Raw genomic sequence first — 14,497 nt, 5'->3', positions numbered from 1 at the left:
CTTTCTAACTGCTTCTTGTCTTTGAACAAAGCGAGTCTTTTTCTAGACAATAGTGTTTGAGATTGTGCTGACAAAGGTAGCCCATGCAGGATAGATACCGTCAACCAGATAGTAGCCCATGTTGTACTCATGTCCATTGACATTATAGTGGCAAAGACGAGCTTTTTCTTTAGTCAGCCTCACAAACAGCGGCGATCATTGCAGCACATTGATGTCATTGTGAGGCCCGAGCATTGCCAAAGAAAGTGTGCCAAGTCCAAAGATCATGTAATGCAACTGCTTAAAGAATGATGGTGGGCTTCTTAACATGACCTTGATATTGCCCTTGTAAAGCCTTCGGGCAGTTCTTCCATTTCCAATGCATGCAGTCAAGAGATCCAAGCAAACCTGGCCACCCTCTTGCTTCTGAGTTGCTAGAAGCCTCTCGGTGTCTGCCACAGTTGGTTCTCTCAGGCACTGAGGTCCGAACACCTCGACCATGGCAGTTGCAAACCTGACCATGGCATCTCCGCATGTTCTCTCAGACATACATAGGTAATCGTCCCATGAATCAATGGCCGTGCCATATGCAAGCATCCGGAGTGGCGTCGTGCACTTTTGGTAACCAGAGAAGCCAATCGTTCCCATGACGTCCTTCTTCAGGATGAAGTAGTCATCGCAGGACCGGACGCCACGGTACAAACGATCGAAGATGGTCTTGCGCATCCGAAAACACTGACGAAAATGGTCAGTGAAGAGTGCATCGAGGGCAAAGTAGTCGGCCATCAGTGTCAAATGCCCGCGCGCCCTATTGCGATTGAGCACGCGATGACCCTTGATCGAGCCCTTGACATTGAGAACATGCTCTTCCGCACGCTCCACGTCTTCAAGGACTACCTGAATCATCGCCATCTCATCAGAGTACTCCTCCTCGTCCGATGAGCCGTCAGAGCACTCAACACACTACTCGTATATGTACTCCAAATCGGAATCCATTGCTACAAACAAGAAGGGACAACTGTTTTCAGCTATGGTGATTCATCGAACAGTTGCCGGGCATGGTAGAGGATGGTACCTGGCGGGGCGGTCGGAGGACAAGGGTTGAACAAAGACAAAGGAGAAGCGGCGGGGAGCCCTGCTGGATCACCGGAGGTGTCGGAGACGCATATTTCCGGCAGGGGTGTGGCGTGGTGGCCGGGGTGGTGGAGCGGCGGCGATGGCAAGAGAGAAAGAAAGAAGAAGAAGAGAAAATGAGGAGGATGGAGTCGCGGGGTCCGGAAACGGTTTTGGGTGGGCCTGAAGTGTCGGATTCGTACGTTTCGCGTGTCCGGACTCTCGCAAACCTCCCCCACTTTTGTCTTTGTTTTGCGGGAGAAATCACGTCCAGACCGCCTCGCGGACCGATACAAGGCCGCGTTGGACGACTTCCGCGGTCCGGACAGCGTGGTCCGGACAGTTGCGGGAGGTTTACGGGTCCACCTTGGAGATGCCCGAACCATCTAATCACATGTTGGTTCGCAATACTCAAAATGTTTTATGTCTCAAACGGAAAATTCGATTAAAAGTTTGCTTTCACCGTTAAATCTATCACGATGAGATCTCTGAAATTAGATCATTGTTGATATTTTTGACAATTCTTTTTTCAGTCCAAAGTCTAGAGTAAAAGAAACTAATACCATCCTATATTATCCTCATTTTGAAAATTCAAAAATGTTTTATAGTCCAAACCGTCGGCCAGATTTAAAATCCAGTTTCACCACAAATCTGTCATGATGAGATCTTCGAAAAGATCTCATGTACTGATGTTCCGATGGCGTTTTTGGTTAAAAGTTATTAGGCTGAGGGTATCTAAGTTACCATACCTGTTATACGTAAGTGAGCACGCTTTTTATGCAGTTACCGGAGGCATGTTGTAACAACTTTTTTCGCCGGGTTAAGTTAGCATGACGTTTGTATGTAAGTTATCTTGTATGTGCTGCGTAAATTATCATGCTATTTATAAAAAAATATTAGAGGTATATTTTCAACATTTTTTCCTGGTCAAAACTTATCATAATGTTTGTATACAAGTTATTAGGTCTGCGCTGTGTAAGCTATCTACTATTTACAAAGAAGTTATTGATATGTTTTCAACAAATTTCCTTTGGGTCAAAGTTATCATGATTTAGCCGCCGGACACGATGCTATAACAAAGGAAAAAACATTGCTACACACGAACACGACGCTGGTTTAGCCGCCGGCTCCTCCTTCTCCTCCACAAAAAGCTAGGGTTTTTGCCTTCCGCCGCCGCCGCCGCAGGTCCGTCTCCTCTCCGATGGTCTTAGGGCCATGGGGGCGCAGTGGATCTCGGCACGGGTCGGCGGGAGGGCTCCGTTTTTAATCGTTTTTTTCAGTTTTGCTAGGGTTTGTGTCCTGCTCAGGAAGACGAGACGGCGGCGGCTCCCTGAAGATGGAATAAAGGTCTCCCCGCCTAGCCCCCGTTCCGGCGATGCGTCTAGCATCGTTGATGGGCGTGTGGAGGTGTGTCTCCGGCAGATCTATCTTTGGTGGATTTGCTCGAATCTCGTCGTTGTTCGTCTACGTTCGTGTGTCTTCGGATTGGATTTTTCTGATCTACGTTATTCTTCATCTGCGGCGGTTGCTGTTCTGGTGCGCTGGTCCTACGGGGCCTTAGCACGACGACTTCCCGACTGTCTACTACAACAAGTTGTGCCCGACTCCGGTGATGGATGGGCGATGACGGCGGCACGCCTTCGGCTCGCTTCAGTGCTGGTAGTTGTCGCTAGGTGGTCTACGAATCTGGATGTGATTTCTATTATTTCTGGTATTCGTTGTACTGCCATGATTGAAGATGAATAGATCGGAAATTTTCTCGCAAAAAAAAAGTTAGCATGATTTTTGTACATAAATTATCAGGTTCGTGGAGTATTTACAAGAAATTACCAGGATATGTTTTTAACAGAAAAAATCCCTAGGTAAAAAATTATCAAGGTGTTTGTAAGGAAATTATCATGACTGCGGTGCATAATTTACCGTGTTATTTACGTAAAAGTTACCGTGGTATGTTTCGCCAGTTTTTTTTTCTCTGGATCAAAGTTACCGGGATAGGTTACCATTGGAGTGGTCGCTGGTTAGAGCATCTCCAGCCGTTCGGCCCCCCAGGACGCCGAAAAAAGCGGCCTGAGGGTGAGCCGACGCTAGATCAGCCCCTGGGGTTCGTTTCTCCCCGGCCACGCGCCTAGGTGCCGCCCCCAAGGCGCTCCATATTCGAAATCCATCATTCCCGCTCAAAGAAACAACAAACCGGTGATCATCGCAATAGTTCGGTGATTCGGTGCCGCAGTTAGGTGATCAAAATAAAAGGACACGCTGTAGTTCAGCGTACAAAAAAGGAAGGGCGCGGAAGGAGTACATCAAACGTCGAGCTCAACCTCCGGCGGCGTCATCATTGGCGTACGCGGGTTGGGAGGAGTCGACGCGGCTTCCGGGATGTTCGGCGTGGCTTCTGTACTGCTGGGCGCGGCGGAGGCATCGTCGGTGGGGCTGGGCGTCGTAGAGGCATCGTCATCAGCCGCCGGGCTGGGTGGCGGCATCGGCGTCGCCGGTATCTGGTTCAGGATGAGGCCGCGCTCGGCCAAGAACCACGCCTTGAGCTTCTCGTCGCCGCTCTGGAGCATGTCAGCGCCGCCCATCAAGAAGGCGAGGTCGTTGTTCCTTTTCTTGGCGTCTTGAGCTTTGAGTTTCACGGCGGCGTTGGTGCGGAGCAAGTCGAGTTTGACGTCGCTGTTCGTCATCAAAAAAGCCCACCTTGGCCCTCGTCGCCGCTCTCGAGCATGTCAGCGCTGCCCATCAAGAAGGCGAGGTCGTTGTTCCTCTTCTTGGCGTCTTGAGCTTTGAGTTTCGCGGCGGCGTTGGTGCGCCGCTTTTTACTTGGCCTTCTTGGCCTTGTTGTGCCTGTCGGCGGTGACGGCCTCCCGGCGCTCGACATCCGCCTTCCACTCGGCGTTGCCCATGCCGGGGGGCTTGGACAACGGAGCCTCGGCTTTCTTTGTTTTGGCAGGGCGGCGGCGGCGGGATCCGTCACGGCACGCGGCAGCACGTTCTTCTCCGGCGGCATGGCGGGCGGAAGGGCAGGGAGGAGGCGGGGGTTTGGCGAGAGGAATGGAGAAGAGGGGGGGGGGAGCGGGAGGAAACGGCGGGAAAAGGGCTTCCTGTTGCCAACATAGTGGCCCCACGCCGCTTTTCACTTGTGCCGGCGCGCCCAGGCGACACCCAGCCGCTTGGGTTCGGGGCGGGATCGCCGGCTCTGAATTTCGCCCAAACCGGCGCTAAACAAGATCCTGGGGGCGCGACTGGGCCGATTTTCGGCCACCGGCGCTAAAAATTCGCCGGGGAGGGGGGGGGCCTGTTGGAGGCGCGGCTGGATATGCTCTTACATCAATCCCCGTCCCTGGCGTCACGCCAGGAGGCTCGAACGAAACGCGTCGGCTCGTTGGGGCCGATATGCAACAGTTCACACACTTTTCTTGAATCTAAAATGTTTATCACTGGCGTGGGGCTCTAGATACATACGACTCATAAGGAAAAAACCTGTGGCGTGCAACCTCCCTGTGTGACACTAGTAATCTTTGGTTGGCAAGTTTCTGGGTGGCACTGGCTAGTGACATTCGTTGCAGTTGGCATACCATTAGTACTGACTAATTAGTGATGCACCCTGGTTGGTGGCATGCCACAGGTATATTCCCATGTTACCAGTGGCGTGTAAATTTGCTTGCACGCCACTAATATAAAATCCTATAAGGGATGATAAAAATACCCATCTTCCGCTATAGTCTAATTGACGGCGGAAGGAAACCGCCTACACTTTCACGCCCACGCCCAGTCGCATGCAGCCCCGTTTTGCCCGTCATGTCGGCGGCTGTATCATCGTCGACCGCCAACCCCGCCCACCTCACCTCACCGTCGACCGACACCGTCACCACCTCCTCGTCGCTATAACCACCTTGACGCCGCCAGCCCGCCTCACCACCGCCATCAGTGCCTTCTATTCATGTAAGAGAGAAAACAAAAGAGATTAGAGACTGACAAGTGGGGCTTATATGTCAGGCTATGATTCTCTATGTGCTACTATTTTGAGAGTCAAATACTATCATGACGTTGACTTGTTGAACACTGACCTGAAGAAGGGTTCTTCCTTCACCTGGCAAAGTATTATGGCGGGTGTGAGCTCCCTGGCGTGGTCATATTTGGCGAGTGGGAAATGGGCAGAATATTGACATTTGGGAGGATGCCTGGATTTCAAATTGTGCAAACCGTAAAATTGTTACCCCTAAGGGAGGCCAGTTGTTACAGAAGGTAGCAGATTTGATTGATCCAATCCTAAATAGTTGGGATGAAGATCTTCTCAGACAGGCTCTATGGCCTATTGATGTTCAGCGAGTCCTTGCGATCCCAATATCGCAACATGATATGCCAGATTTCGTAGCTTGGAATTTCACAAAAAAAGGGATTTTTTCGGTTCGGTCTGCTTATTTTGTGAAATGGGACCACCAATATGGGAACAAGTTACGACATACCAATGGGACGGGACGTACCACGGTCAATCCTATTTGGGCGAGGATTTGGAAACTTGCTTGTCCAGTAAAGGTTAAAATATTTATTTGGCGTACACTTCATGGCACTCTTCCGTGTCGTGTTAACTTAGCTAATAGACATGTGAAAGTCTCGCCTAAGTGTCCTGCCTGCTCATCTGGGCCAGAAGACACAAAACATCTGTTGTTTCTATATGACAGAGCAAAAGAAGTCTGGAGAAGACTAGGGATGGACGATATTATCGACAGAGCTTGTAAAATAGACTATGCGGGTGAGGCAAATCTTGGAATATTTACTTTCATTACCAGATCAGGAACTAGGTATTATGGGCACACGTAATGTGCGTGACATGATTGTCATATCAGCCTGGTACTTGTGGTGGGAAAGACGCAAATTGGTACACAATAAGACTACTCTGAATGCACAACAAATATCCATGGGGATACACGCTCTCACTGCCAATTTTGTTAATGCCTCCTCGCCGAAGGCTTCCATGAAAAGAGGAGGATGGTCTAGCCCCCGGACAGGATTTGTTAAACTTAACGTTGATGCTTTTTTTGACCACGACCTTCTCAGGGGTACGGTCGGGGCGGTCTTAAGAGATGACAAAGATAGGTTCATCGGTGGGGGAAATGGTAAGATTGACTGGTGTGAAGATGTGTTGATGGCTGAAGCTTTGGCGTTAAAATTTGGCCTATCGCTTGCGCAAAGGACGGGTTGTAATCGCATAATTATTAACTCGGATAATATGGAGATGATCGAGACCATGAACGAAGGACGATCGTCGGAGGCAGCAGTTGCAATTTTTTATGACTGTTTTTACTTAGCTTGCGATTTTCCTATTTCTAGATTCGAGCATTGTAATAGAGAAGCAAATAAAGTTGCTCATGAACTTGCCAAGTTGGCTAGATTTTTCTTCATTTCTGATTGGCTCGAGAAACCACATAATGCAATTGTACCAATCCACGTAAACGATGTAATGATTATTTCTAATGAATAAAGCTCGAACTTTCTTTAAAAAAAACTATAGGAGAAGTTGTATTGGGATCTCTTACCACAACACATCTATTAAACCTAATAAATTAATTGAGAGAGCCCCAATAAACACTCACATGGGAAGATTTTTCAGAAGCTGTTGGCTATTCTCTAACAGGGACCATCGTAAAATTCATAGAGTTGCAAAGTTCAATTGTTGTTGAAGTGTATAAAAATTGAAATGTTAAATTTTAGTATACTAGATATTTAATGCAGCTAAGGCAATTTCAATGGTTGTGCTTCTTTTAATTCTACTTCAGTATGTCTTTCCACGAAAAGACGTGCGTGTCTTTCTAAGAAGAAATATCCCGCGGTCATGCAGATGGTGTGGCGTACGTAGTCATCGCGCGTGTGTCAAGGTCCAGCTTGCTTTTGTAACAGCAAACATCGTGCACGTAGAATCCATTTTCAAGAGACCGGCTCAACCAGCCTACATGCTCTGCAAAGATTTCAAGCTACTGCTGATTGTACATACATAAGGCGTAGGAGTACATTTTATTTTACGAGAAGGATTAAATCTATTATAAAAAGATTCATCGGAAGTACAATACACTTCAAACATAATAAAAATTTCATTAGATCCATGGAAAATCAATTCCAATTTCTAGCTCGTTAAGTGATGCTGCTGATTGTAAATGTAAATGTAGTACTGCAGATCGGGCAGCGGACTAGTCTTCAACTCCTTGGGATGGTGCGGGCTCGGAGGGGCCGCTTCATGACCGTGGTGAACTCCAGTACCTCGGTCATGTCCACCTGCTCCCCGTCCGCCGGCGGCAGCCACTCCAGCTCCCTGACGAGGCCCGCCACCAAGTAGGCCACGTGAAGCATGCCGAGCGCCTACCCGGGGCAAATCCTGCGGCCGGCGCCGAACGGCATCATCTTGATCTCCTTCCTCCCGGTGATGTCCACGTCGCACCCCTCGCCGCCGTCCAGGAACCGCTCCGGGTGGAACTCCCGCGCGGCCGTCCACACCGTCTCGTCGCGCCCCACCTCCGCGATCAGAACGTTCACCTCCGCGCCCTTTGGCCCCTTGTAGCCGCCGATCTCCGCGCCGTCGCTCTGCACGCCGTGCGGGATGAGGAAGTGGACCGGCGGATGCAGCCGCAGCGCCTCCAGCACCACCGCGTTCAGATACGGCAGCTCCTGAAGGTCGCCCTCGCTTAGCTCCGGCTTGCTCCTGACCTCCTCGTAGACCCTGGCCTGCATCTCGGGGTGGTTTACCAGCTCTGCCATGATCCACTCCAGTACGGTCGCCGTGCCGTCATTCCCGGCGCTCAAGAACTCCGAGCACAGGCTGACCACCTCGTCGTCCGTCAGCGGGCGGTCGCCCTCCTCGGCCACTCGCAGCGCGAGGAGGGAGTCGGCGTAGCATGGCGCCGGCGTGTCGTCGTCCTGCAGCTGCCTGGCGTGGATTAGCGGGACGAAGATCTCGCACAGCCTCCGGCGCACGGCCACGTGCGCAGCCCACCGCTTGCGGAAGAGCCTCTTGGTGAGGGACGGGAAGAGGTAGAAGATGGGGTAGCTTAGAATGCTACGCACAATCCACAGCTGCAGCTCCTGTATCTCGTTCAGCACCTCCGGGCCAAGCCAGGCGCGAAAGCTCATGTACACGATAAGCTCGAACATGGCGCGACGGAGCAATGGCCTCACCGTGAAGGGCCGCGAGCCTGCGACTGCGAGGAGGTCCCTGACGAGCCCGTCGCGTGTCCGCCGCCTCGCCGGCGCGAAACGGCTGACACGGGCCGGGTGCAACATCACGGTGGCGAGGTTGCGGCGGACGAGGCGCCAGTAGGGACCGTAGGGCGCTGCATTGATGTTGCGGGCGCCGGAGGTGAACAGAAGCCCGGGCTCGAAGATGTCCGGGCGGTGGGCGAAGGTCGCGCCGCTCTGGACGAGGACACGGTGAGCGAGGTGGCGGTCGGAGATGAAGACGAGCGGGCGGAATAGGCGCACGGAGATGACTGGGCCATGGCGCGCGTGCAGCTCGCGTAGGAGCTGAGGAAGGTCAAAGATGGACCGCCGGAGCGCCAAGAACTTGACAAGGAACAGCAGGGCCGGCGGCCCTGGAGGGAGCTGCTCCTTGCCTTTTCGACGGCTATGCAGCATGAAGATGAGAGAGAGGGTGCTGAACAGGAGCAGGGATTGCCATGGCCAGCTGGTGAACTCCATTATTGAAGCTCTGGATCTGACATTGGGCTCTGGTGTGGTCTGTTGGCGTCTTCAAGGAGCCCTGCTCCGGTGCTCCCCCCTAACCTAATTTCGGAGGGGTATTTTTGTCCCCGCGAGTTTGTTTTTTCCTGGCCCGCCGTAGCCCAGATCCAAGCCCTGTCTAGCCCCGCCAAGCCCTGTATAGCCCAGACCGTATACGTACAGTACCTGGTCCGGAAAAAAAACATCACACGACCCCACGACCACGTAGGACCTGCCGGATCCAATCATTCACGCACCTCCATCAATCTCGCGAGCATTCACGCAGCTCCATAATTCACGCGGTAGATCTCCAGCGTCGCGCGGCTATCTCGTCGCCGGCGATCTCGTCGGACAGCGGGCGTGGCAACATCGTGAATCTCCAGCGCTCACAGGTACCGCATCCTGCATCCCCCCGCACCCCTCTAGTCTCGCTCGCGGCAACATCGAACGAACTGCCGCCGTCAGATATAGTGGTTAGCCTAGCGGGGAGAGTAACCTACCTACCCGGCGGCGCATGCAATCGTGGATCTTGTTCCGGTAGTGCTGCTCCTCGTGATCTGGGTTTCTTCAGTGTAGGATTCACGTAGCGTCGGTTGCCGTCGGCTGTGTCCACCAGGACTATCATTATTTGATGTGGCGGCTAACCTAGGTATCCGGTGGCAGAGGTAATCACAGATATAGCTAGGTTTTGTAGTGTTGCTCCTCGCGATAGAAAGTGATCACGACGGGTGCCATGGCCATCTTCCTGGCTTGATTTGGCAGATCTGAACGGCCTCGGTTGGGGTTGTTTACAGAACATCCGTGATCGTTAGCTATGTGTTGATATTTCATCATTGATAATGTTTTCATCATTTGTTGTAGGAAATGGCGGACGAGGAGTTAACTGATATGATGGTAGACATGGAGTTTGGAGAACTAATGAAAGACTGGATAGAAGATTGGTCAGATGATGACAATTCAGATCTTGGAAATCAGTCAGAGAATGGGAACGAATGGGAAGATTTTAATGTGAGTGGCATTACCATGTTGTAATTTTTTGGTGCCATCGTACAACATTATATTTTTGTGTTGAAAATTTGTAGATGGATGAGCATGATGATGGTCAGGAAAACAATTCGGAGCTCTCAAATGAAGATTACATTAGTCAGGTACGTAAGTGAAAAAATTTATTGGCATGCAAATTGAATTCATTCTGGAATATTATATGATAAGTAATTATGTATTTGTGTTGTATTTTTCAGTTCATTTCCGAATGTCATAATGCATACGACTATTACGGTGAATCCGACGCGGAGACAGGCCTTAACGAAGAATCATCAGATGCACCCGATTCTTGGGATTCACAGTCATTGGTCACCATGAGTGAGGTATTTGTGTAATCAATGTTCTATGAAAGTAATGTTAAACCATACAAAACAGTTTTCATGGCTATGTTTTGATTGTGTAGGTGACAGATGATGGTGGGGTAATGAATGTCCAAGATACTGCCAGTGCAGATGATAAGAGGGATATGTTCATGCAGATAATGGACATGACTTCTATGACTCAGGATGCTGCGTATGATTTCTACAACAGCTATGCTAAAGCTAATGGTTTCAGCATTAGGAAGAATAAGGTCAGGTACACCAAAACCGAGGCACATCTTATGCGTTATAGGAGGTTTGTTTGTTCCAGACAAGGGAAACGTGACAGCAAGTTGCTAACCGAGGAAGGGCACAACCGTCGGCTCAGAGCCGAGACACGCTGCTTTTGCGAAGCACACCTGACTGTCAAGCTTGACCAAAAGCGTGGGGTTTGGTATGTTGCAAGTTTTGAGGACAAGCATAGCCATATGTTGGCAGGACCGGACGAGGTACCTTTTCTTTGGTCCCACAGAAAAATCAAAGAGTTTCAGAAGCATGAGATAATGTCCATGGGAGCTGCAGGGATTAGAATTCACGACATGATGGGTTCACTCATCAGCAAACATGTATGGTATGGCGGTGTTGGTATTACCAGGCGTGAAATATACAACCTTTGTGCCAGGGAGAAGAGGAAGCTGCTTTCAAAAGGTGATGCTGCCACAGCCATAGGCATCATGGCCAGTAGGAAACAGAGGGATCCTAGCTTCTTTTTCGAGTACATGCTAGATAAGGAAGGACACTTGAATAGGATGTTCTGGTGTGACTCCCAGTCTTGTCATGACTATGAAGACTTTGGCGACGTGCTTGTATTTGACAGCACGTACAAGATGAACCGCTATGGTATGCCATTCATACCTTTTGTTGGTCTTAACAATCACTGGAAGACCACTGTTTTTGGTTGTGCCATAGTTTCGGACGAGACCGAACAGACATACGTGTGGCTGCTGCAGACTTTTTTGAGGTCCATGTGTCAAAAGATGCCGAAGAGTGTAATCACAGACGCCGACGCTGCGATGATCAAGGCAATTCGCGAAGTCTTGCCAGACGTGTGGCACCGTATATGTACGTGGCATATAGAAAAAAATATGAAGATCCACCTCAGTCCCAAGTCCTTGAAGGAGTTCCGAACTCTTCTGTACTACAGCATGTCCACGGCCACGTTTGAGGAGAGATGGCACGCGTTTACCAAAAGATGGCAGTGGGAAAAAACAGTAACATGGTTGAGACGGATGTATAAGAAGAGGAGACTGTGGGCCGCGGCTTATCTGACAGAGGGGTTTTGGCTTGGCATGAAAAGCAACCAGCGGAGTGAAAGCCTAAACTCATGCCTTCACCTCCACCTAGACGGTGAAATGACGCTGGTGGATATGATTTTGCATTATGAGAACGCCGTTGTACGTATCCGTGAAAACGTGGCGCGAGATGACTGCACAGCCTCACAGAGTTTACCGGTGCCAGTTACTACATCGAGGGAACTTGAGATAGCTGCTTCTCATGTCTTCACTCCAGCAAACTTCTATATGTTGCAAGAAGATCTTAGAAAAATTGATGGCATGGAGATTGTAGAAATTAATCTGGGAGATGGATCACAGCAGTACATCGTGGCCTGGAAGAATAACCGGAATAGTCATTTTTGGGTGGAGTATACAATAGTAAATTCCGCAGAACCTATACGGTGCAGCTGCAGAAGAATGTTTCGAAAGGGTCTACCTTGCAAACACATGTTCCACGTACTGAAGTACTTGAACATATCTGAAATACCAAAGTGTTTAGTTCTTCTTCGGTTCACGAAACAAGCAAGGTTGGGACTGCCCGCGAGGCGCACAAGCGATCTGTTGGGATATGGTTGGACTGGGGCAGAGGAAAGAATGAAATATAGCCAGGTCAGTGTGTAAGCGTCAGAAGCTATGCATGCGGCATGCAAACACCCAGCTTTGTGGGATCAGTTACAGGATAGTTTGAAGGCTGTGATAGCTAAGAGTCATGAGTATGATCTGCTACAGGGAAATTTGAGCAAGAATATAAATGACTTCAGTAAGTGTGCAGTTGAATTATGTAGACGATGGTGAAGGCAACATGGTCGCAGTTAAAGATCCTATGAAAGTGTCAAGCAAAGGTGCAACGAAGGTAGATGAGAACCGCCCTGTTGAAGGAAATATGCCCTAGAGGCAATAATAAAGTTACTATTTATTTCCTTATTTCATGATAAATGTTTATTATTCATGCTAGAATTGTATTAACCGGAAACATAATACATGTGTGAATACATAGACAAACATAGTGTCACTAGTATGCCTCTACTTGACTAGCTCGTTTATCAAAGATGGTTATGTTTCCTAGCCATGGACAAAAGAGTTGTCATTTGATTAATGGGATCACATCATTAGGAGAATGATGTGATTGACATGACCCATTCCGTTAGCCTAGCACTTGATCGTTTAGTATGTTGCTATTGCTTTCTTCATGACTTATACATGTTCCTGTAACTATGAGAATTATGCAACTCCCGTTTACTGGAGGAACACTTTGGGTACTACCAAACGTCACAACGTAACTGGGTGATTATAAAGGAGTACTACAGGTGTCTCCGAAGGTACATGTTGAGTTGGCGTATTTCGAGATTATGTTTTCTCACTCCGATTGTCGGAGAGGTATCTCTGGGCCCTCTCGGTAATGCACATCACTATAAGCCTTGCAAGCAATGTGACCAATGAGTTGGTTACGGGATGATGCATTACGTAACGAGTAAAGAGACTTGCCGGTAACGAGATTGAACTAGGTATTGGATACCGACGATCAAATCTCGGGCAAGTAACATACCGATGACAAAGGGAACAACGTATGTTGTTATGCGGTTTGACCGATAAAGATCTTTGTAGAATATGTAGGAGCCAATATGGGCATCCAGGTTCCGCTATTGGTTATTGACCAAGAATAGTTCTAGGTCATGTCTACATAGTTCTCGAACCCGTAGTGTCCGCACGCTTAAGATTTCGATGACAGTTATATTATGAGTTTATGAGTTTTGATGTACCGAAGGAGTTCGAAGTCCCAGATGAGATCGGGGACATGACGAGGAGTCTCGAAATGGTCGAGACGTAAAGATCGATATATTGGACGACTATATTTGGAGTTCGGAAAGGTTCCGAGTGATTCGGGTATTTTTCGGAGTACCGGAGAGTTACGGGAATTCGCCGGGGAGTATATGGGCCTTATTGGGCCATACGGGAATAGAGGAGAGAGGCCGAAAGGAAGGAGGCGCGCAGCCCCCCTCTGGTCCGAATTGGACAAGGGGTGCGGCCCCCCTTTCCTTCCTCCTCTCCCCTTTTTTCCCCCTTCTCCTACTCCAACAAGGGAGGTGGAATCCTACTAGGACTAGGGAGTCCTAGTAGGACTCCACACTTGGCGCGCCCCCTCCTAGGGCCGGCCACCTTCCTCCTTGCTCCTTTATATACGGGGGCAAGGGGGCACCCCATGACACACAAGTTGATCTACGGATCGTTCCTTAGCCGTGTGCGGTGCCCTCCTCCACCATATTCCACCTCAGTCATATCGTCGCGGAGTTTAGGCGAAGCCCTGCGCCGGTAGAACATCATCATCGTCACCATGCCGTCATGCTGACGGAACTCATCCCCGAAGCTTTGCTGGATCGGAGCCCGGGGATCGTCATCGAGCTGAACGTGTGCTGAACTCGGAGGTGCCGTACGTTCGGTGCTTGGATCGGTCGGATCGTGAAGATGTACGACTACATCAACCGCGTTGTCATAATGCTTCCGCTTACGGTCTACGAGGGTACGTGGACGAACACTCTCCCCTCTCGTTGCTATGTCATCACCATGATCTTGCGTGTGCGTAGGAATTTTTTTTGAAATTACTACGTTCCCCAACACCTGTCTCGAAAAATGGTAGACCACTCTCTTTTGATGAGTTGAAAACCCGGTGCGGCGCTTGCAAATTGCTAGGACACACTAAACATAGCAAGAAATGCAAACTAAATCAGAAGTAAGTGTTTGTATGCATTCTGGGTTATTGAAAAATTTATCGTTCATAAACTTATATTGTCTTCTATGATGTGCAGAACAGTGGAGAAGGAAGAAGTGTAGAACACTTGCTTCAATTTTTTACTGATGAATCGAGTGAACAGGGCAGTATATCCTTTTCACATTATGTCATCAATTTTAGTTCGACGTTTAACATCGTGTTTGGATCCTATATATATCTTCTATACCTAAATACCTAGCCCCCAGTACTAGATTTGTGTACACATGCAGTGGCGGAGCTAGCCAGAATCAACTGGG

General features: G+C 49.4%; 1 protein-coding gene across 1 annotated transcript; it reads right to left on the bottom strand.

Moving 5' to 3' along the window:
* Window positions 1–7,273: 7,273 nt before the first annotated feature.
* Window positions 7,274–8,794, bottom strand: LOC123040707 (cytochrome P450 89A2-like). Its single transcript, XM_044463475.1, has one exon. It carries the CDS (start codon window positions 8,773–8,775, stop codon window positions 7,444–7,446), a length of 1,332 nt encoding a protein of 443 aa, XP_044319410.1. The 5' UTR covers window positions 8,776–8,794; the 3' UTR covers window positions 7,274–7,443.
* Window positions 8,795–14,497: the final 5,703 nt, after the last annotated feature.

Source organism: Triticum aestivum, chromosome 2B (assembly GCF_018294505.1).
Source record: "Triticum aestivum cultivar Chinese Spring chromosome 2B, IWGSC CS RefSeq v2.1, whole genome shotgun sequence".
Taxonomy (NCBI): domain Eukaryota; kingdom Viridiplantae; phylum Streptophyta; class Magnoliopsida; order Poales; family Poaceae; genus Triticum; species Triticum aestivum.
This window is presented reverse-complemented; position numbering and strand designations above follow the sequence as displayed.